Below are 24923 nucleotides of genomic sequence, written 5' to 3'. Positions count from 1 at the left end.
AAGCTATCCTGCTTACGGGTCTGTCTCCTTCCGCTTCCGGTTGTGACAGTGAGAAATACAATGTGTGGTGGGAGAGCGTGACAAAAGACTGAAATGAGTGACTGTCACGTTCAATGCATGACACTTGAGAGCTCTGCAGCTACTGCTTTAAATTGCTGGACCTTGTGCATGAGCAGTAGTGTTTGTATGTGAACTGTAGTTTCTAAGGTGAATGTGTAAAACTTACTGCAACAATACCAACAGTGTTCATTATGACACCTCCAGAAATGTGAAGTGTAGATATATTCTCCACTGGTATGTGAGGTACGGGCTTCAAAGACTTCTGCCCATTCACATACATCTGGAGATAACAAACACTGTAGGTAATTCAAAAACAATTATGTGAATTTTTTATACTTTTAATTCCCATACCTCATAGCCTTCTGTGTTTCTCACAAAAAAAATGTCAAAGACTGATCCACTGGTCAGTCTAAGGCATGCAGGTCCAAGAAATAAACGAAAAGACGGAATATTGAATTTAAAACAGATGCCATCACCATTGTAGTCAGTTAATAAATTTGAACCCCATCTGTGTGTAAAAGGTAAAAACATCACATCAGAGTAAATACATAACAAGATATAATAATCATGTCTTATTAGATTACATTTCTATTACTGAAAAACATGAATTATTTTGTATGGAATGTAATTAATAATATAAATACATACAAACTATTTTTCGAAACCCCTTGGAGGTACAAAGCCATTCCTTCTCTTAGTCCTCCAGGGATTCCCCGGGTGAAAGGAACGATCTGTGGTGAGTGTAAAGGTATTGTATACATAGATTGGTGATAAAATGTTTTTATTGAAAACAAACAAACTCAAGTTATCTAAACTGGACCTCTTTGTACAGAATATAAGTATCAAGCTAGTATCAAGTATCAAGCAACTAAATGTTACAGTCCACCAGGTTCAACTTTAGAATCATTGTGCATTATTTTATTTTAATGAACAAAGAATGAATTTGTTTTACGCAAAGTGTTTAATGTGATGTGGAGATTCATATTGACATGTTACTCACAGGATTGTTGACAATATTTGTAACCTCTGACTTGATAGTAGATGGAGACCATCGTGACCTGCCGATAGTGGGCATTATTTCATTCCTGAGTTCAGTAATGAGTACGGGTATAGAGAAGTTCTGTAAGAAAAGAGATTATATGTAACATAAATAAATGAAAATACATGTTTACATGTTGCTCACTAATCACATAAACTTTTGATTATTTATTTATTTATTTATTATTTATTTATTTATTTATAAATGAGAGTAATCTGTGTAGTAGAACATCAAACTGCATTGAAATACTATGAATTAAAAATGTATTGCAATTTCAGAACTTTACTCTTACTAAAAAAATAGAAAATTATAGACTCTATTAATTTACTGGATTGAAGGCTAGATTTTATAAAATTTCCTAAAATCTAATTTTGCATATAGCTTTTATAGATTAAACTGAACCGATTTACAGTATACATGAACAGAAATTACATATAATTATATATCATTGTAACTGACCCATTGATCTAATGTAACCGTGAGCTTCCCTTTAAAGGTGAAGGGGACAGAGTCGCTGGCTTCACTCACTCCCACATCATTAACAGCTCTGTATCGGACCCAGTATTGTTCTGTGGACTTTAGTCCAGTCAATGTGAAGGTGGTCTGTGCATTTGATGTGTCTATGACTGTCCATTCCTCAACATCAGCTGCTGAATCATTTGAAGGTGTCATCCTGTACTCAACTCTGAAGTGTACAGTCTCTCCAGTTGGGGATTTTGAAAGCTTCAGGGTGACTTTCCCATCACTGGTCTCCACTTCAGGTTTGGGAGGTTTGGATACAGGCTGGAAATTAGGATCTGTCAGAGAACCTTTCTGATAAAGTTGGATGGAGGATCCTGGATTGCTGGGATCAGATATGGAGGCAATGATGAATTTGATTCTCTTCTCATTTTTATTGGCCTTTAAAAAAGAGGTAAAGAGAGAAAGATTCTGCCTCATGATTGTAGAAATGTCAGGAGAAGTGAACCAAGGCTGTGCTGCTTGGAGAATGGAAACTCTCTCACTTGTTTTCCCCAACATTTTAAATTCTTCAGATTTGTTAAAGTCCTGTAGCGCTGCTAGGTAGGAGTCATCACGCTTTAGAGATGTAAATGACAAACATACCACCACATCAACATCAGGATGAAAACAGATGGAATTTAATGACCCTGATGATTTCACAACTGTGATGTCCTTCAACCCAACTGTATAGGAGCTCAGTATATTTAATTCAGTTGCAATGTCATCTAACCATTTGTTCATGTTGCTTACATTGAAGGGTGATGTGTAATGGATGCTCAGGATGTCCCCCAGTGTCTTGTCCTCTTGTGTCCCACCCCGAATAGCTGGCAGAACTCTGCATAGTGCCTTCTTTAACAAACTTATATAATTTCTGTGTAATGTCTGAAACTTCAGCAACTTGTACTTTAGATCAGGGAAATCATCCATTATTTGTCTGTTGATCAAATCATTGCATATTCTCTCCTTTTCACTAAATTCCTCCAACAAACTTTCTGTTTCACACAACAGGCTCAAATTGATTTCTCTCACCAACTTTGCAGCCCTATCATCCAAAAGATAGAGGGGATACAGCCACACTGTCAGAGGTACACCTTTACCTTGTTGCTTCAGCATAGCAGGCAAATTCTTGTACACATCCAGAGCTTCATTGTATGAGGTTGGGTTTTCTTGAAGTTCAATGTCACCATAAAATGTGATGCTAATATTCTCAGCCATTTTTTTTTCATCTTCAGTCATGTTAAGGGATGCTTGCCCCTCAATGGAAATGGTAGGGATCTTCTTGACCACTGCATGAAGGTTTCCTTCAATTTCCTTTTTGTTCTCATTTTCTGCACTTGTATAATCAAACACCATGAAAACCTGAGCTCCATACAGTACAGCTGTAACTACATGAGTGGCAGTTTTCTGGTCAAATACTTGTGGGTAGGTGATATTACCGAGCTCCTTCATAGTGAGCTGTTCAAATGTTGTTGTCTGGCTGTACTGCATAGTAACTCTGGACTGACGTGCTGAAGATCTGGTATCTTGCAAGTACTTGGCCGATCCTCCAACCTCCACCAATCCACTTAGAAAACTGGCTTTAAGGGAAGCACTTATGTCTAGGAGGTTTGCCTTATCACTGAGACTATCAGAGGCTGCAGAATTCATTTTGGTTTCAAGCTTCTGATGAACATCAATGTCATCACGCAGTGCTTTCTTATCCCATAATGTAACGCCTGAAAGAGGAAAGTGATGAGAAATGAGAGCAACTTTACAAATATTTTTTATTAATCAAATGTTTCTGATTTTGAAATGCAATCCTGAAGTAGGTTTGTCTAGGTATATACTTTTTCCAATTTTATAATTCAATACATTTATTATTTATTAATTAATCAAATAATCATTTGCCTGCTTCAACCTCCATAAGGCAGTGAGTATATGGTAATAAAATTCAACTTATTAGGTTTCATTTTTTTAAACATTTCTAAAGTATTATTACTGTCCACAAATCTTTAGTCTGCAAATACTTAATTAAATGACATTGATGTTAACTGCACCTGGAATAAAGGAGTCACTCCGGCAATCATACAGCATGCCAGGATACAGAGGTCTTCCCAGGGCAGCTATTTCCAGGCATTTGGATTCCATGACTGTTGCAAGAAAAAGGAGAAAGAGAAAATAAAAAGATTTGAAAATGCATAAAACTGTCAATGATGATGAACACTGTAAGTTAATGTAATGGGAAAATGATCAAAAAGTGTATTGTATGATGCATCTAAATATTGTTTTCACTTATTTTAGTAACCTCTTTAGTACTTAGACTTTGGCCACGTGCTTTTGTTTTTGTTTTGTGTCACATGTCTGTCCCACCCTTGTTTACTTCTCCCCATCTCTGCACACTTGTTCCCCTTGTGTTAATTGTTTATAGTATTTAAACGTGCCGGGTTGCCTATGGCAGCGCAGAATCCTCGTCTTTGGTTGTCATTTGATGTCGTGTCTGTGTCTTTGTTTCATGTTTTTTAGTTAATAACTCTGTTGTACGCTGTTTGTACGCTGCTGGGAAATAGAGTTTGTGACTGAAGGTGACTCAGCAGCATGTTTTAGTACCATTTTTTTTTGTTGCAAAAATAATGTTTGGAAAATAAAACTATTTTGGACATAAAAATGTGCAGAATAAATCTGTAATAAAACAATTTAGGTGCCTAGGAGTTTTCATAGAGCTGTATGTATACATCCATACTGTATGTTCACAATATTGCAGGCCAGACTGCTCTCACTAAACCACTGTCAGCATGCCTATACTTTAGGATCATCTAAAGTTACACCATTTTAAAATGTTTGTTTAGCACTTTCTGGCTTTTACTGTTAATCCTTAATCATGTATAGATAACATCCTGGCTAATGTCTATCCAATCCATAAATTTACATTAATTACAGATGTCCTAATGCAAAGCGACTCACAATTTTATATCATTTTAGACAAATGAGCAACTGAGGGTTAAGGGCCTTGCTCAGTGGTCCAGCAGTAGCAGCATGGTTGGTGTGGGATACATACTCACAACCTTCCAATTGGTAGTCGAACACCTTAACCACTAGGCTACCACATCCCTTTTTTCATGTCCTCACACCCCCATTTGTGTAATTTCAGTTATTATAATGAGTATTTTAATACATAGAAATGCACATATGACCAAAAATACCTTCATAATCACTGAAAGAAAATCCTGAAAGTGAAGATTTTACAAATTCTGTTATGAGCAGAACTGTACAGGATGTAGCTCAACAAACCAAAGCCACTGAGATTGAAGAAAACATCAGGATCCTAACGTTAACTACTGTAGACTAATGAACACATTCATACATCATGACGGGCAGTGATTCTCCCCAGGCAGCTAATAGCATGCAGCAGGAACCGATGACTGTCAATAATGAGGACAGCAACAAAGATGTGATTTTTTTTTTTTCTTTTCCGAATAAAAGCATTAAAATGTCAGTTTAGAAATATTCCGACTGAATATAGGGAAGTCGGGTTATTATTAAGTAGTATAATTAATATAAGTTTATAATCTTTAAGTATATTAGAATTAATTGTAGATATTCACATTTCCTATTACAAAAAATGCATAGTTTTATTTCTTAAACTTTAATCCAAACACACACTCATGTCTATGCTTTCATCATGTAATATTAAGAGCATTTCTTACCATTGATTAAAGGATCCGGAGATCACAGATTATCTTATCTATATTAACAAAACTAAAGCAAAGGCGTCTCTCTCTCTCTCTCTCTCTCTCTCTATCTCTCTCTCTCTCTCTCTCTCTCTCTCTCTCTCTCTCTCTCACACACACACACACACACACACACACACACACACACACACACACACACACACACACAGTAGCTAAGATCACAGTATTTAAAATCAAATGTTCTACATATTTACAATTTTTTTCCCGAACTATGCCTCATTTTTCCCCCGTAAATATACTTTTATTTCTACAACAGATAAAATATAATGCCAACAGATGGCGCCAGCGTTCGTATTTTGAACGATGACTCTGGTGTTTTGGTCAAGCCAAGCTTCCCAGAAACCTGCAGGAAAAGTGGTGCTGTTGTCCACATCCCAATGCACCTGGTCCCATTCAGTCACCCATTTCCTCCCAGACCCAATGGCCACATTGCAAAATATGTGCATATTTTCCTCAGTTTCTTTATGATATGGAAGCCATTAATCATGCAACTGTGTTGTTGTCTATCTGCTAAACCACTGGCAGCATGCCTAGACTTTAGGATCTTCTAAAGTTACACCATTTGAAAAGGCTTGTCTTGCACTTCCTGGCTTTTACTGTTAATCCATAATCATGAATAGATAACATCCTGGCTAATGTCTATCCAATCCCTAAATATGCCATTTGTGTTATTTCAGTTATTATTATGAGTAATATAATACATAGAAATGTACATATGAAAATAAATAGCTTCATAATCACTGAAAGTAAATCCTGAAATTAAAGATTTTACAAGTTCTGTTATGAGCAGAACTGTACAGGATGTAGCTCATCAAATCAAAGCCACTGAGATTGAATAAATAATCAGGATGCTAATGTTAACTAGACTAATGAGGAAACCCTGACAATCATAAAACTACCTGGGATGAAGGAGTCACTGCCACATTCATACATCATGACGGGCAGTGATTCTCCCCAGGCTAGCTAATAGCTTGCAGCAGGAACCCATTACTATGTCATAGTAATGAGCACAGGACGAGTGAAGTGATTTTTTTTTTCCACTTTTCGAATAAAAGCAGTAAAATATTTCAGTTTAGAAATATTCCGACTGAACATAGGGAAGTCGGGTAATTATTAACTATATTAATGAAAAAAAATAATAGTAATAATAATATTATATAAAAAATATATGAATAAAAAAAAACAATGCAGAGTATTTGTAATGACCGCCCCCTTCCCTCTCTTTAAACCATCATTAGATGGCAATATAGCAATGTTGGGGAAAATGAAGTCAGAGGTCAATGATTTGTAGCTCAATGTTCACATGTTAGCAGATGCTCAAAATGTAGAGAGAAAGATAGATAAGTTTAAATATTCATGGTTTAGTTGTGTAATATTTCATGTTCATTTATAGGTATTAGTTATTTGTGACAGGGGGTCCTCCGGGTACTCCGGTTTCTCCCCCGGTCCAAAGACATGCATGGTTGATTGGCATCTCTGGAAAATTGTCCGTAGTGTGTGAGTGAATGAGAGTGTGTGTGAGTGAATGAGAGTGTGTGTGTGTGTGTGCCCTGCGATGGGTTGGCACTCCGTCGAGGGTGTATCATGCCTTGATGCCCGATGATGCCGAGATAGGCACAGGCTCCCCGTGACCCGAGTAGTTCGGATAAGCGGTAGAAAGTGAGAGAGAGAGAGAGAGTTATTTGTGACTTTAAACTCTGATTAAGACAGATTGAACTCTGCACGTGGTTCTAAATATTACCCTGATATGTTCTAAACAGATTTATATTTGTTTATGATGTTTATGTTAATGTGATAATGTTGTTTATTTTTTGTTATTTGTCTTTCTGTATAGTTGTACGGTGCAATAAAGTGTGAAGCGTAAAGTTTAATACAGTACACTGCAAGTAAGAAAGGATGCATGGAAACTGTTAATGCAGACCCATGCAAAGAAAAAGGTTTATTGAAACCAACATAATCTTTCAAGCATCAGTGAAAAACTCTCTGCCTTATTCTTTGGAACTAAGGGGCTGCTACAGTATTATTTAATTAGCTTTAATCCAAGCACAGTTTTATTCTCTTCAATAGCCACCAGATGGCGCCAACGTTCCGCGACACACTGAATTCTAAAGTGGAACCCTTTTAAACTTTTTTCTTGGAAAATAAATTTTAAGAGTTAACCAAAAACATATTTAAACAAACGAAGACAGATTTAGACTTGAAGAATTTATACAGATCTTATGTTTACTGTTTAATAGTTCCATCTGTCATATTTCCATCACAACACACCATGATGTATTATTCAGTAAAAAAAAAAGATTAAGTGATTTAGGTGTTTTAGATTATGGCTGCAATTAATCACTGCAGCAGCAGAGTTGGACAGTCATGATGTCATTTATTCCTAAAACACAATTTCATACTTTTGGCTCATACTTTTCAACATACCACAAGTGATCTCTTACTCTGCCACAATAACACTGTTTATGTGGGCAGTCGTGGTTAGAGAGTCTGACTCGTAACCCGAAGGTTGCGGGTTCGAGTCTCGGGCCGGCCACGACTGAGGTGCCCTTGAGCAAGGCACCAAACCCCTCAACTGCTCCCCGGGCGCCGCGGCATAAATGGCTGCCCACTGGCTGACCACTGTGTGTCACCCGCTTCGAATGTTATCACACTATTGAATGGATGTTATCAGTGGTTAATGGGCCCATCGATTGTGTTCATGGTGTGTGTGTGTGTGTGTGTGTGCGCACTTTGGATGGGTTAAATGCAGAGAACGAATTCTGAGTATGGGTCACCATACTTAGCCGTATGTCACGTCACTGTCACTTTATATCTGTGTACACCTAATGTAGCCAGTGAATTTGTGTGAATTGTGATCCTGTGATCACCTCTCTGTTCTCTCTCTCTTCTCATATTTTATCATACCTTTAAGGAAGAAGCAATAAATCAGTTTTTTATTTGACACATGATTTATTTATTTTGAGCTATAAAATAAAGAAAAAAACACATAATTAAGGCACATACTGATTTATTTGCCCCTGTTACATAAATCATGTCATGATTTTCTAAATGCACAACACATTGGTCAAGTGGTGCACTTTAAAAAGGGTGTTTTACTGACTAAGGCAGTGGTGATTAGAATTATTACACTTATAATCAGTACAATAAATGACTGAACAGGAAAGACTTCTGCCCATTTACATACACCTGCAAAAAACAGACACTGTAGGTAATTCTTTTAAACACATTATGTGTTCACATTATGTGCATTCTCTTATTCTTTTAATTCCCATACCTCATAGCCTTCTGTTTTGATCACAACAAAAACGTCAAATGCTGATCCTTTGGACATGTTACACTGTACACGTTCTTCAGCTTGCCATTTATATTTACATAACTGTTGCAGCAAATAAATTCATTAAACATGGGCCTAAAGTGAAACTTTTGTCTCCCTCATCGGTTACAAAATCCAAGATAAACCTGTTTGTAAAAAGTAAAAAATCCATGTCATATTAAAGTAATGCAATTAAGGCCTAATGAATGGAAGTGTCAGGACTCTACCCGGATTTTGGCCATGTGCCTTTTTGTTTATGTTTGGTGTTCACGTGTCTGCCCCGCCCTTGTCTTTTTCTCCCCACCTCTGCACACCTGTCCCTTATGTGTCTTGATTATTATTAGTCTTTAGTTAAGCCGCGTTGCCTTGTGCAGTGCGGAATCCTATTGTCTTCATGTCCAACCCAGGCTCACGGCAGTTTGTAATCTGTTTGATTTGTGTTCGTGGAGACGAATTTTCCTTTTTTTCGTGTCACTCAGAACGGACTTTCGATCTAATGTATTTCAATAGGAAGCATCTTTCGTGTCTGCACCACGTTTTTTTCTGCCACTCGGAAGCATTGTTTTTGCTCATTTGTTATTCATTTTTAAACTTTATGCACTACATTACTCAACATTCAACCAGGAGATTTTATCCTTGTTTTTATTGCTTTGTGCTATGGTCTACTTTTACTGTGTTGAAGACGTCAGCTAAAACTACATGATGACCCACCCCCAATTCTCTTTTAATGACGTCCTCATCTTTCTTTCAACACATAAACACGAAAGTGTGCTTGATAATTCAACAATACGATGTCATGACCATCCGTATTATTTTATTCTCCTTTTATTATATCCCAGTCTCACGGCAGTTCGTGACATAGTCATAGTCACGAACTGTAATCCATTGATTCGTGTTCGTGGACACGTATTTCCCTTCTTTCAATCTAATGTATTTCAATAGGAAGCGTCTTTCGAGTCCGCTCCACGTTTTTCTTTCTGCCACTCGGAAGCATTAGGAAAGTAAACTAAATACTACAGTACCCATGAGCCTTTTCTACTTTTACTATGTTGATGACGTCAGCTAAAACTACCTGTTGACCCACCGCCTATTCTCTTTTAATGACGTCCTCATCTTTCTTTCAACACATAAACACGAAAGTGTGCTTGATAATTCAACAATACGATGTCATGACCATCCGTTTTATTTTATTCTCCTTCTATTGTGAGGAAGGGGGATTAGTTGTGGTTATTGATTGAATTAAAATAAAAATAAAAAATCAATTAAACTAATTAGTGGACGCCCGCATTACCCGTGAGCCTCAGCGGAGACGGCTGCTATGGAGACGGAGCCAGCCCGCTTTGCGATTGGTTGATTTCTGCAGGCCGCGAATTCTCCTTCATTGCGCTCAAAACCACTTCCCAGGTAAGCCACGAGACTTGAATGTGATGATTAAATGTTATAATTGATGCTTTTCTTTGCCATTAGACTCACATGGTTTACATGTTAGCGCAACGAATTAAAGGCCGACCAACTGTTTCCATATAGAGGCCTACGTCTCGGTACCGAGCCACCACCGCTAGGAGGCGAAAATGCATCAAATTCATTGTAACTTCATTGTAACTTTTAAGCATTAAATCCTCTAAATACACGGTTAAATTATATACTGTTTGAAAGCTTAGACTCTCAGGATTTTATTAAGCGCACACACACAGCATAATATGATTTATAGTAATTTAACCATTTGATAGAAAATTGAACTAGGTGGCGCTAGTTCGATCTGTTTACTCACTTTTAAACGCTGGTCTTTAAATTTCCCTTTCTTCACATTGTCACTAATGTTAATGTATTTTCCAAAACAAATGCTTGTAAAAATCCCCGAGAGTCCAAAAAACTTGAAAATGTAATCCTTTTAATCCAAAACGCTTTGCTCGCTTCACAAGAATTATGTGTTTGACCGGAAACTGAACACGAAGCTTCACTTCCGCCCTTTGTTGGACTCCTACGTCTCATTGGACACATACCAAAATTTCAAAACGCGTCAGATTTGTAGTCGAGGATCTGACGAATCAAACAAGCCCTCGCATGAGCCAACCAGTGCCTGTGCGGCCGAGATAGGCAGCTAAGAAGCCAATGAGGTCTCTCCATGCTATGTGGGTGACCCTCCCTTTGACTGACATTTGCTCCGTCCAGTAGCGATTTGATGTTTCGCGAGCATCATAGCTCTTTAGCCAATAAGGAGACGATTCCAACGAGATGCAACATGATACATCTGGTGAGTTCGGGCTGTGCAATAAGCGTGCGCATATTAATTTTTTTCAGCTTTATTGCGCAATTCTCGAACGTTTCACACTCTCACACCTCAGGGTGTCAGTTTACAGGCATTTTTTCAAAACAGAGTTATAGGCAGAGGGGTTCTCTTTGTTATAGGACTTTTGAACTAAGCATGCAGTCCTTTTATACAAAGTTATACAGTAAAAAAAATAAACAAGAAAAACCTGAACAGACGGACATGTCCATAGAAAAATATTCATATAAAATCCATTTTTGTGTCTTTTGACTTCATTTTTTTTTTTGGTGAAAGCCAAGACATGTGGCTATGGCCCTCAGTTGTTGTTTACCAACCAGAATTAAATACAGCAATGTATGTAATCAGTTTATCAGGTAAACAACTCAGACGGAAATAAACACCCTCCATTCTAGCCTCTATAACTCTGTGTCAGTAAGGCTTAGAATCAAGCTGACACTTGTGTCGGAAACTAGAGACTCTCTTCTTTCCAATGAGACCAAGCTCACCTCTGTGTGTCAAAGTATATGGGAGCTGTACCACTTTTTATGTGGGTATGTCATCTAGGCGAAAATCATGAAAATGGGGGGGCGACAGGTAACAGGTAACAGTAAAAAAAGAAGAAAAAAAAACGACGCGCCTTTTGTGCAGTCATACAGAAAATGGGAAAAACGTGAATTTTATTGTTTTATTAAGTATTTTATGGACAATTTGTCACATTTTAAACATTTTTTCAACATATCTAGCCTTCACTACATAATGAACTTTTTCTGTTCTCCCTGCAGATCCCGTCAAACTTCACCTTCACCCTATTTAATCACCTCATTTCCAAAAACCAAAGGCACTTTTAAGAGCTAACCTCTATCTATCTATCTATCTATCTATCTATCTATCTATCTATCTATCTATCTATCTATCTATCTATCTATCTATCTATCTCTGTCCATCTATATTTCTATCCATCTCTTCAATATCTATCTGTTCTCTATCTCAATTTCTCTTTCTCAATCTTTCTTCTCTTTCTGTTTTTGTCTACTTGTCTGTTATTTTTCTCTGTCTATCAGTCTGTCTATCTGTCTGTCTGTCTGTTGATATAATACCAGGGGGGTCTACAAAAAAGATTTGTCCATTTTGTCAGGGTATTTTATTTTGTGCACAGAAGATCTGTTGCCATTGCAAAAAGGAGCAGCCTCTGAAGCAGCACCTCAAGAAGAGGCTTCAGAGGTTTGATGACAAGCGAGAGGAATGGGTGTTTGTTCGTAAGAAGAACCACAACAGTGGTTGAAGCCTTAATCATGGTAGGTGCAATTTCTTACATGATGTTAAACTGTCATCTAGGACAGTGGTTTGGGCCGGGGACCCACATTTTCCACATCATGACTGTGTGTGTGTGAAATAAATTTGCTTGTTTATACACACACACACACACACACACACACACACACACACACAATGCCACAGTATTTCAGTGTTTGTGTGTGTGTGTGTGTGTGTGTATGTATGTGTATATATATATATATATATATATATATATATATAAAATTTATTTTTTATTTACAAAACAAGCAAATTTACAAGTACTATCCCACTTTATTAACATACACATAAATTGTACTAATATGACTAATACTGGTGAAAAAGTAGGCTTATAATGTAAGGCTATTAAATAGCAGTCCCAAACTAGTTTTTGTTAATAAAATAAAGTTGGTAAGTTTGCATAAGCCACCAGAGTAATTTAAAAATATACAAAATAATACATTGTTACATTTTAGGGCTTCAGTTCCAATGGTAAACACAATACTTAAATGAAACATGGAAACTGCTGCTGATAAATACAATGACCATCACGTGCATGCAAATCCTTACCAGCTAACACACAACGTACCAGGATTTATTAGTGCTTTGCTTTTATTTCATTACTTACTGATGTAAAATTGCATACTCATAGTTTCTCTTGCACTATATATGAAGTGATGTAAAGCACACACCGCCACATTTTTCAGTGCAATTCTGAGTTCATAACAAATACAGGCATGCATTATAACAGAATCACAGGTGCAATATACAGTAATAATCAAACTTTATCAAGTAAACGAGAAATAACAAATGAACTACATTCATTAAAGCATTTTACAATGTACATATGTCAAGTGTAAATGTATGTGCAGCATTCACTCATTTGGTTATAAAACATAAAGGCAGAAAAAAAAACTTTTTTTTAATCTATAGATCTATTAATCTATTAATCACTATCCAATTGCACAGTGGTTACACAATTCTTTCAATGTAGGTGCTAAACCCAAGCTACTAATTTTGCAAAAAGTTCTCTCTTACCTTCATGGTGTGAGATTCATCTTTTTGCTGTTTTTCTAAACAGAAGAGTTGTTTTTTGCTTCAACTGTATGAGCTTTTACTGTTTTCACATACTTGGTATACAAAAGCTAAACACACCATGAAGTTAAATATCCTAAATAGTATTAACCTGGATGCTGTCGTTAATAATGTTATATTTTCTCAATAATTAATATTCTTAGTTATTTTTGCTGCAAATTCACAATGTTGTCATTTCATTGCAGCTTGAGAAACTCCATGCCATTGGATACAAGCCAGTTCTGCTCCTTGGAAAGCAAAACAAAAAAAAAGAAAATAAGTGTGAAATATTAACCCCTCGCTGCACACTCTCCACCCGTGCCCAGGACTACCTTCAGAGGATAGGCCCAATATATGAAACCATTTTTGATGGTGAGATGCATGCACTGTATTTTCACAACTTTTTTTTAGTACACAAGATTTTGTCAGTGTTTAAATCATTAAAGGAATGGCCAAACCCTAAAAAATAAAACAACCTTAAATTCAGTCAATTTCAGTCCTAACCTCCTTGACAGTAGAAACTTGGGAGAGGTTTCCATTTTTATATATCCAACACATGTTCTATGATTGTAAGCAAGTGTTTAAGATAATATATATAACCCACAATATTGGGTTTAAACATACTACTATGGAATTATGTTTGGGATGGTGTTTCTACGAGCCATATTTCCTTTCTGTTTTCAGCCCACATACAGTACAACAATATTTTTAATGTTTAGGCACACTGACCAAAAGTAATTTTTGTAGGGACATATACTAATTAGATCCATGATATCTGCTAAGGTCTGTTTTGGTCACTGAGTCAATGAATCAAATTGTAATAAATCTCAACTGTAGAGCTCATGATGCAGATGGACCATTAACGGAAATAGCACAAAGAAAAAGAAAACCATCAAATGCTGGCTGGATACACCACACGCTTACACTACTACTAACTTGGAGGCATAAAGCCTAAAGTTTTTTAGTGCACAACACAGTCTAGTCTAAACTAAATACAGACTCAGTCTGCAAACAAACATTACACTTGGTGTCATTTTTTGAATACATATTATGAGCACTCTGTTTTTTCCTGACTAAAAGATGTATTTGTTTTAGTCACAGAAAATCAATTAAATATAGATTTGCAGATGTATAATACATCCAGTAGACTATCAATAATTTCCCTGGAATCTAAAGTTCCCACAAATCTGGTTATGAAAAATTTGATTATATGATTCAAACAGATTAACACTTAAATATGTACAGTTCAAGTTAAATTTTTAACCCTATAAATGGGAGTGAAACAACACTTGTTTAACTTGCACAGGTTGGACCAAGGATATTAATGATGATCAGCTGATTTCGCTGCACCTCACACCCTGTGAACCATTGGAGAACACAAGCAACCGCGAGGTGGTGAGGACCACGCGGGTGGAGCAGACGGGCACTACAGAGGGGGAGATGGAGCAGACGGGCACTACAGAGGGGGAGATGGAGCAGACGGGCACTACAGAGGGGGAGATGGAGCAGACGGGCACTACAGAGGGGGAGATGGAGCAGACGGGCACTACAGAGGGGGAGATGGAGCAGACAGGCACTACAGAGGGGGAGATGGAGCAGACGGGCACTACAGAGGGGGAGATGGAGCAGACAAGCACTACAGAGGGGGAGATGGAGCAGATGAGTACCTCGGAGGGTCAAGGTAATTAGGACAGATTTAAAAAGTTACAATTTATATTTGTAAAGTCTTGAAGTGTTTGACCCATGGGTTACTTTAACGTTACTCTACTTCCAGTGTTTTTTTGTTTTGTTTTTCCCCATAGAGCTTTATGCAGGTTAGGGCTGCATGATATATATTTTCAGAATCAACAATGCAATGTATGCATGTGAAAGTCACATTGCAGGATGCATTATGTCAAGTAGGGAAATTAACTCAAACATGTCATGCTAAAACATTTTTGCTGCTTGATACCAAAGTAAAACTTTCAAGTTTATATTTCCATGATTAATCTACAAGAAAAGTCCATCTGATATTATATTATTAGACAGATGATAGATCTATCTGTACTAGGGCTGTTGGAACAAATTTCTTGAGTCACACACTTAAATGTCAGGGTAGGGCCGCATGATATTTGAAAAAATTAAAATGTAAAAATTTTGTTTTTCTCCACCATATATTATGATAGAAATTCACCAAAAAAAAATCACCAGATAACTTGAGTAGCTCTATTTGTAAAGAATTAACCATTCAAGGGTGATTGGGTGATTTTGTAGGTGGGTGAATACACATTGAAAATAATGAACAAATCACAAGCATAAATAAATACAATAGAACAAAGATACAAATGAAATAAATAGTGCTTTTATATATTTTCAGGTAAATCTAACAGGAACAGAAATTTAATGGTCAAATGTAAAATAACACTGCATATTCTTAACTGTATAAATTAAATATAATTAATTTGTGTTAAAACTGCAAAAGTGATTTTTCCTCTTTGTTTTTTATTGTTTGATTGACATTCATGATACAGAAAGCATCACGAATATAGGCTACGGTCACTTTAAGACGATGCGCGGATCCAAAATACTGTTACACAACCAGTTTTCTTTCTCAATTGTAACAGCATTCTGTGTTCAGGTCTGAAAGTATGAAAGTATTCAACTGTAAAAATACCACCCCTCCCATCAGGCCTCACAAATTAAGCATACATTTGATTTTGGTCATTTTCTGTGCGTACTATATGTATAGTTATTTCTAAAAGCCATGCAAACTCATGGCACCAATTGAAACACAGTTTTAGAAGTGCTTACATAGCACACATAAGAGAGTCTAAGATGCAGTGAATCCTTAGGTCCTTCTTGTCAGTGGGGTAAAAGGATTTCAGTGTTTGTCCATGAGCGCTTGAAGGCAATAAATCTTAAAATCAATTGGATTGTCATGAAATTTGATGAGCACATTTCATGCTAACCACACCACATGCAGCACTTCTGTGTTATATCTAGTATTTTAAATAATAAGATAAAACTTTATTTGGTATATGAGTAATTTTCTTTCTCCAAACCCACAGCTGTCTTCACAGGGTCAGCCAGGGGCACAGTCACAAGTCCCAAAAAGAAAGTCAGGTATGTAAATAATGTTTGTAGGATAATTATTGGTGGATGTGATATCTCTATTAACATAGCTCATTTGTCAAGCAGATTCTCATAAGGAATTTAATTAATTTAAAGGGGACCTCTTATGCTTATTTCTAAATTTATGTTGGCTTCTACAAAGCCAACAGTCTGTTTTCCTTAGACAAAAAATTATAAATAGTAACTCCTCCTAGGGCTTTCGAGCCACATGCACCAAATTCTGACATGTTGTAGACCCTGGTCTGAAGTTTGTTGCTATTACTTTTCTAAGCGATCCGAGTACCGGTACTTCCGGTACCAGGTCTCAAACTGGCCTTTTTCCCATAGACTCCCATTATAAACTTTGGAGGTTTATAACTCGGCAGGCTTTCGAACTATCTACACCAAACTCGGCCAGCTCCTTTAGGGTGATACTCTGAACAAAGTTATAATTGGTGTACCGACTGGCCTTTCGGTTGTGCCGCAGCCCCACCCCTCAATATATGCAAAATCAAAAAACTTTTTACAACATGGACTTGTGACATGTCAAAACACTCAGAAAAATGAGGGGAACTTCCTCATGGGTATTCTGGTCACGTGACGTCACATAAAAAAAAATAATTAGCACAACATGGACATGTGACATATCAAAACACTCAGCCCAATGTGGGGAACTTCCTGAAGAGTATTTGGATGACGTCACATGCTCGTCTCCACTTACCTCCAAATGTTTTGCCACTTGCTTCCAATAGTAACACTGTCCCTTATGTCCACTCGCCTTCAAAAAGCACCGGCCTTTGCGAATACTTGCACCGTCAAAGACAACATCAAAGTTTGTTGCGACAAACTTTACAAATCTAGTTTTATTCTGAAACTCCACTAGAATAGCTTTGCATGTCCACAGTTACAAAAAAATTTATTTATCTTAAATTGGCCCTTTTATTCAGACCCTCAGTTCATTGTCTGTCTGAAAAAAGCCATTTTAGATGGAGCAATCTAGAAGCCTACTGGTTATTATGCTAATAAGCATGCACATGATGTAAAATGTGGAGCCAAATATAATATTGTGTACGCATTTACTGAAAGAGGGAGGATGTTCTGGTCTCATATTTTTGGGGTATCTAGATGCACCAGGGACACATTTATGTTGAAAAGACATTACAAAGTGCATGTTTGTCAATTATTTTTTTTTTTTTTTTTTTTACGTGGGTATATGACTGGACTGTAATCTTCTATCCCACAGGTGGACTAAGACATATGCCTGAGAGGAAAAAGCCACAAAAGAGTAAGTGCATGTAAATGCAGTGATTGATGCTTCCATCAGTATGTTGACATTGCTATTTTACACTTGGTTATTTGCTATATTTTTATTGGGTTTTTTAACTACTTACAACAGATAATTAGTCCTAGCAGACAAACTATAAAATCCAACTGGCTTCAGGTGTCTAATTTGACCAAAATGCATTGCCAAGTAGTAGAAGAAGCAGCAGCAGTACAGTATTCTCAATTGTGATCTGTGGCTCAGCAGAGGTATTGTTGTTCCAGCAAGAATACCACATTTGAACTGAGAATAGTCTGGCTATAGGGTACAAGTTAAACCTGGTTCAACTTTTGATTAAAGATAAACATCACTTGTCATCCTTGTAAGTCTGGTCACTACTTAAGTCTTCTTATTTGTTTATTTTGTTCCTAATCTAAGAAATGTGTGAAACATGTTTTTGATGTTTACAGATTGCTCCTATCACACTCGCCTAGAGACTTTCCCCATCAGGAGTGTTGTAAGAGAAAGAGTGAGAGAGGTTAGACAGTCATACAAGAAAAGCATAGTGTAGACAATATGCCGAGTGTAATATAATATTTAATTGTTAGATAGATCATTTTTGTGTTTTTATTACAGATTAGGAAGGAGCTTGTACTGAGAAATTCATTATCAGATACTGTAAATATTAACAATGACCCTTTGTATCAATGAAACTCAGTGCCTATAACCAAACATAATAGCCTTATGCTAAGAATTGAATTTATGTGTTTTAATTCTTTTATTTTCTTGACAGGGCAAAGCAGAAATGTTGGTTGACTGGGAGCCCTGTCCAGTATGGTATGTATTCTTCTGTTTTTCTGCTTTATCAATTATTGCATGCATTATTAATTTACTTGTTAATATTTATTTGTTTTTGTTTGTTTTTGGCTACAATGATTTGTTATTAATCTGTTCTCTTTCACAAATGGTGGTAGTTCACAGATGGAAAATTAAACTGTTATACTTAAAACATGTTCTGTAATGATATGTGCTTTACACTTGTTAAAAGGTTTATGTTTATTTGAAACACCCAACTACAAAGTTCAAAACAAATTTCCTTCTTTTTTTTAGTGGCAAGGAGTGGGCCCATTCCTGGCAGCCAAAGGATTCTCTCCAAATGACTAAAAATAAATAAAATGTACAATTGTAATCCATTTTGGTTTCTGCTTATTTATTACATTTTTTCTGTGCTGCATTTGAAGTTGTATCACATCTTTCTGTAGTGGTGAAAAGATAAATCTGACAAGATAAAATGTGACAAATGGGGTGTAACCACAAGCAGGCTTAAATAGAAATATACTTAATCCAACTCAATTTCCTTTTCAGATGTCACTCAAACATGTTTTTATGTGTCATGATTATAAATTACACTGGTATTTTATTACAGTTTACATAATTAATAATAATTTGTTACATTTATATGGTACTTTTCTGTGTACCGAAAGTGCTTTACATGTAAGGGGAATCTCCTCAACCACCACCAATATGCACCATCCACCTGGATGATGTGACGACAGCCATATTGCGCCAGAACGCCCACCACACAGCAGCTTATTGGTGGAGAGGAGACAGAGTGATGAAGCTAGTCAGTCATAACTTGATTTCGTGTTCTGTTGTCCGTGCTTTTCAAGTTAACTTAACCTTACAGTCCACTGTTAAGAAAGGCTTGTTTGAGAATTATGAAGCTAGAATATGGTTCAACAATAAGTGACCATCTTCATACTATTACATTCTCTCTCCCACACTCTCACTGTCTTCCACTCCAAACTTGTCAGCTGACTGTTGTCACTTTACTTCTTAAACCAATCATATTTTTGTCTCAAGCCTCTTGAACCAAACGTGTCATAGTTGTTAAAGTTTAAAGCTGTTCCTTAGCTGCTGTCAGTTGTCATTTCAGGCAAATTGACGTGACCCTCTTCCACTCCATCCACCTCCAGTCATCATTGCATTCAGCTCCAATGGATCCTTCCACTGAGCTCCACATTCATCTCATCAGCATCCAGATTTTCAGCCCTGCATCACCACCATTGTCTGGACTCCATGACAAAGAATATTGGTTTCAACTTGTGCATCTTGTCAGTAAATTGTTATGATGACTCTTTAATGAATAAATAGTAATTTGGTGTATTTTCATTTGTATTTTTGTCAAAGAACACAAATGAACTACAATAAACACTTGGAAAATATAATTTTTGTTTTTACTTTTCCATGCATCATGTTAACTCATAACACAATATGACAGTGATATAGTTGATTAAATAAATAAACAACTTACATTGAGCATATTTAATTGAGAAATTTGTTTTAGGTGGATTACTTTGAAATGACAATTTGGGGTAGCATATAATTTAATTATAAATATACTTTTCTGGATCACCATGGTTATAGCTACTATAAATGAACAATAGTCACTAGTGTTTTTCACTAGTTAAAAGACAACTACTGATTTTTAACCCTAAACTGGACGAACTTCAACAAGTTCAAGGTAACAAGTTCATTGGCACGTCTGTACTGGGAATTGTAGTTTTTAAATACAGTGATATATTCCCCATATTTAGAAGTTGACAGTATTAAACTGTGGATCCTCTTAAGGGCTTGGGGGGGTGGTGTTATCAGATTTAAAATATAATTGTTAAATGGGTGAAAATTGCTTGTGAGCTTTTTTGACAGCACCCCCAGTTGGTGCCCAATAGTGACTATACTCACATGATAGCTGAGGTCCAGAGCTCTCTAAAACAGCTGGTCCCATGTCTGTAGACCTTTTTGCTGCTGGATTATAAGACTTCAAACATGGTCCAAGGTCAAGGTTCAAAGATCAGTATTTGGAACGCAGTGGCCATGTAGAACCTTCATACTGACATGTTACTCTTCAGGTTGAAACCTTTACAATTGATGTATTTGGTTTAGCTCTAAGACAACGTTTTAATTTTCTCTTTTCATTACCACAAGCCATCCCAGGCCTAGTTTCATAGAGCACTTTGAAGGCCCTGTATATAAAAAAGAAGCTTTTGTTTGTTTTTCCTGTTTATGTAAAAATAGTGACCAAAATGAGTCACTTTCAAGTTTACAATAAGACAGAATCTGTTTTATTAGCTAATTTCTTTCAGTCCTTTAGGAAAACTTTTAATTATCACAATTTCATGAAAAGACTTTGCACAGGCATAGCTTTACAGAACCACTTTGACAAAAATTACTAAATTTTTTGACATGGCATAATTTTTAACATTATTTTCATGATGACATGCGAGATCTATGTTTTCAGTCTCAACCCAAGTCCTTCAAGCTTTCCCACACACCTGTAGTAATGCACTGGATGGTCAGCAGAATTGTGATTTAAAAAGGCAATTCATTTTGGTCACTACAAGTTTATTACAAGGATGAAACCCCTTGAGATGAACCATCTAGTTTTCAAGAGGGTCCTTAACACATATCAGGGACACAAACAGGTGGGGGGAAAAGATGAGAACATTGCACGGGGCAGGGGCATGCTTTTTTTTTTTTACATGCTCATTTGCTCACTGTAATTTTTTCATGTATAATTATTACCCTATATGTCAATAGCTGTAATTTTTCACAAAATATTGTTGCAACATTTTACAAAAATAAACATTTGGTTACCCATGTAAGCCCCCAAAAACTCTCCCAGGTCTAGCCACTCACCACCACACCAAGTTGTTTCTCAAAAAATGCCAAAATATATGCATTAAATGTAAAAATACTAATACAAAGCTATGCATACATTACGCATATACACCTTAGATACACATAACTTCTAGATCTCAAGTTTAATGCCAAGAGCAGTTTGTTTGTAAATAAATAAAAAGACCTGCCTTAAAGTATTAATAATGCAGTGTGATGTCAAATTAAACAAGATTACACATATAAATGCTTAATTTCTGTTTCTTTCTCCAGCTATTTACTTTCATCAACCATAAAACTTTGTTTTTAAATAATGTATGGAAAAATAAAAGACATAAAATACTCATCTTTGGAAATAATTTATTGAAAATACACCAAATGCATATTTGTCACACATGTCATAAGGTTGTATTTAATGACACTGGACTGAGGTTGAGGTAACTTGAAAAGCACCAACAAAACAGGGAAACAAGTTATCTGTCAACTGTAATGATATACAATATAAAGTATAATCATAGCATACAGAACAGTGTATTTTTCTGTTACATACAATCTAATGCATTATACAAGCACTGAATGTATTATCTAAATCTGCTGTACCAATGTACAATGTGCTTGTAAAAACAAAAACAAAAAGACAGTGACAAATTATCAACAAAAGGTTGAATTTTCAACAATATAGGGTGCATACATATTTTGATGTGATTAATCAATCAGCATACTAATAATATACAGATATAAGGCGAGTCCATTTCCTTCAACACAGTCCTTCCATCTGGGAAAATATAGAAAAACAAAAAAAGCAAGAGGTATGATAAGAAGGTGAAGCTTTAGAATGAACAAGGTGTGTAAAGCATTAATAAATACACAAATAAATAAAGAGTAACAGTAACAGGGGGGTATTCCATCAATGCAGTTAATGTAAGCTGTCCACTTGAAAAAGGCTTGCTTAAATTAACACTGACTTTCACTGCAGGCTCAAGCCATTCCACTAAATTATTAGCCACTTCTAGTCAACAGTGACTTTAACCAGGCTTGAATAATCATGCATTGTGCATGTGCACAGAGTACATAAGCAGCCCTGAAGAGTTGAGTAAATTTTAAGGCTTGAGTTACACAGATAGTGCTGTTCCTCAAACTAATGGATAAACTGATCATCTCTTTCCTCCATCCAAAACTTCAACTAGCCAACAGTTTAGTGACTTGGCTTTTGAAACAGGTATTACATTCGAAAACCAGCAATTGGTGAATTGTTGCCATCAGAGTCAATCTGAAAAGAGCCCGTTTACATCACTGTAACATTCTAAAATGGTTTTGTCTCATTGTGAATCTTTGGTGTGAACTGGGCTTAAGCCACAGTAATGGCACGGAACTCTTACTTAAATTATCAAGATTTATCAAAATAAGCCAGGCTTTTCCTTTACCCACCTTGATGGAACACCCCCAAGTCTATTCTTGAGAACATATGAACAAATAAATACCTAAACTGTGTTTTCCTCTTCATCCTCACTGGTGTCTGGACTACTGAGGCCACTTGGATCTTCTGCTTCAACATGTAGAAGGACAGAGGCCTCAGGACCTAAAGCAGTCTTGTACTGTTGGAGGACAACTTGCAACTGTTCCGACACCTCTGACAGTCGTCTTCTTAAGAGACAGCAAAGTCCCTCATTTCCCTTGTCTACATCTCAAAATACAAAAGAGATTACATTAAAGACAAACTGCTTGTTAAGATTGCTTAATGAGGCCAAAAAACTTCAATGAAGATTTCATCCATTCAAATCTACATACCAGAATATTTTAATGTGTATCGTTGCCATGGCACCCGGCTAGCTTCTGTATAAACTGACTTGAGGCAACATGATCAGTCTCACTGAGGTGACTTTATGCAGTGAGCCCCAAAGCAGCAGAACTGTGTTTTGCAGCCAATGTCTGATCGCTGTTTTAAGTTAACGGTTTTCTTCTTCACTACAGTTGTGGTAAAGTAACACATTGTGTAGCATTCAGGTGTTACATCAAGAAATAGGTGTTTGAGATGGTGCTGAATTCAATGTTCAAAATTCTTTTGTTAATTTCTCCTTTTATGTAACAGCCACAGTACAACAAATACAACAAATCTATCAAGCAAATTTGAAACGTTTTAAAGCCTTACTGACCTGTTACCACCGCAAATTATAATCCTCATTTGTGGTAAAAAGAGCAATAACCCTTCTACTCCATTCAAATTGTGTGGCTGAGACTGATAATGTTTCTTTTTTTCCATTTGAAATTCATACTTTAAATGGATTCAACTTACCCTCCTCAGCCATCTTGTTCTTGAGAACCACTGCCAGGCTCTGCAACCATGTGCAGTGTTGTGCCATCTCCAATACCAAAATGCTTTTTTCCTCTTGCAGTCGCATCGCCAACATCAATTGGTCATGCAATTGTTTCTTGATTGAAATGTTGGCTAAGAATCAATAGCAATTGTATGTATGCATGAGACAATCTTGCATAATAGCATTGCAATGTTTTGTAACTACAAAATGTACCTTTTCAAGTTGATACATAATAAAAAAAACTAAAAAAACACACAAACTAAATGAATATTACAACACTCAATATGTTACATGCATCTAAGGCATGCATGTAACATATTGAGTGTTGTAATATTCATTTAGTTTGTGTGTTTTTTCAGTATAGTCTATACAGCAGAACTGTAAATAAATTCTTGAGAAGCTTCTGGAAACTGACATACCACTGCCATGAACCTCCCATGGCCATATTTGAGACACATTGCTCTCTCCATTAAGGGAATGCTCCACAGTAGCTACATCTATGTTTGTGGCAGAGTCTTGTACAAGACCATTGTAGTGCTGGATCTCCTGAAGGAGGTGTTTTTTGTCTTCTGCCAGCTTCCTTCGAAGGCGGTGGCGAAACTTGCTGCTGTCTACAAAAACATGAAGTACAGGGATAGAAGTAGTCTATAGGTAAGAATGGAATATGTATGTATGTGTATATATACACATATATATGTATATACATATATATGTATATATACACACACACAGTTTATATAAATAATTAATAGTATTACTTTATATACACACTTTATATAATTACTTTTTTAAAAATAAATAAATAAATAAATAATACTATTTGTATTTCTATGTATTTGTTGAGTAGGATGCATACAGTAGCTTGATTTTTTCAATCTATTATATATTTATACCATTCTGACGGTAGAGGGTTTGCTTCCGCTGCCTCACACTAAGGTAAAGACCCTCAATTGACTGCTGAAGTCCTCTGGGTGTGGTGCCTTGACTGGCATGAGATGTATCTGGTGTCTCTGTAGAATTAATAGTGAAAACAAATTCACTGTTAAAACACAGAACTGTTTCAGTGTTTGAATTCATACATAAAACTCATTTTAATCCAACTTTATTGAACTTGGTATGTGCATTTCCTGCAGGGAAACTGGAATATAAAATAAACCAGACATATATATGTGGCATAACATTGGATGTCTATGGTGGCAGGTGATGTCACCAACTGTTGTAATCCATTGATGTTCTCAGCATGATGATCTTTGGCTGCTCTTTAGTGTCAAACTTAAAATTTAAAATAGTATTAAAAAAGGA

The 24923-nt window shown here is 36.3% G+C and overlaps 3 protein-coding genes across 5 annotated transcripts in view; 1 reads left to right on the top strand and 2 right to left on the bottom strand.

Annotated features, from left to right (window-relative positions):
* The window catches only part of LOC125139486 (verrucotoxin subunit beta-like), a 110102-nt gene that overhangs the window by 3160 nt on the left and 82019 nt on the right, over positions 1-24923 (bottom strand). The window lies entirely within an intron of this gene.
* On the bottom strand, positions 1040-10472 carry LOC125139470 (neoverrucotoxin subunit beta-like). The gene is made up of 4 exons (XM_047803649.1): positions 10413-10472; positions 3637-3729; positions 1559-3315; positions 1040-1180 (listed from the first exon to the last, which is right to left on the bottom strand). The coding sequence occupies exons 2-4, from the start codon at positions 3725-3727 to the stop codon at positions 1040-1042; spliced, it is 1989 nt and encodes a 662-aa protein (XP_047659605.1). The 5' UTR covers positions 3728-3729; positions 10413-10472.
* Positions 9031-18821, top strand: LOC113652426 (involucrin-like). 3 transcript variants are annotated; one of them, XM_047803055.1, is made up of 8 exons: positions 9031-10045; positions 12067-12205; positions 13484-13649; positions 14584-14958; positions 16325-16379; positions 17611-17652; positions 18422-18465; positions 18739-18821. In XM_047803055.1, exons 2-6 carry the CDS (start codon positions 12137-12139, stop codon positions 17630-17632), a joined length of 687 nt encoding a protein of 228 aa, XP_047659011.1. In that variant the 5' UTR covers positions 9031-10045; positions 12067-12136; the 3' UTR covers positions 17633-17652; positions 18422-18465; positions 18739-18821. The 3 variants fall into 3 exon arrangements, with proteins under 3 accessions (XP_047659011.1, XP_047659010.1, XP_047659009.1); XM_047803054.1 differs by having other exon boundaries at positions 9032-10045; positions 11693-12205; XM_047803053.1 differs by lacking the exon at positions 9031-10045 and adding an exon at positions 18099-18166 and having other exon boundaries at positions 11519-12205.

This window comes from Tachysurus fulvidraco, chromosome 18 (assembly GCF_022655615.1).
Source record: "Tachysurus fulvidraco isolate hzauxx_2018 chromosome 18, HZAU_PFXX_2.0, whole genome shotgun sequence".
Lineage (NCBI taxonomy): Eukaryota > Metazoa > Chordata > Actinopteri > Siluriformes > Bagridae > Tachysurus > Tachysurus fulvidraco.
Note: the sequence above shows the minus strand (reverse complement) of the source record. Positions and strands in the feature narration are given on the sequence as shown.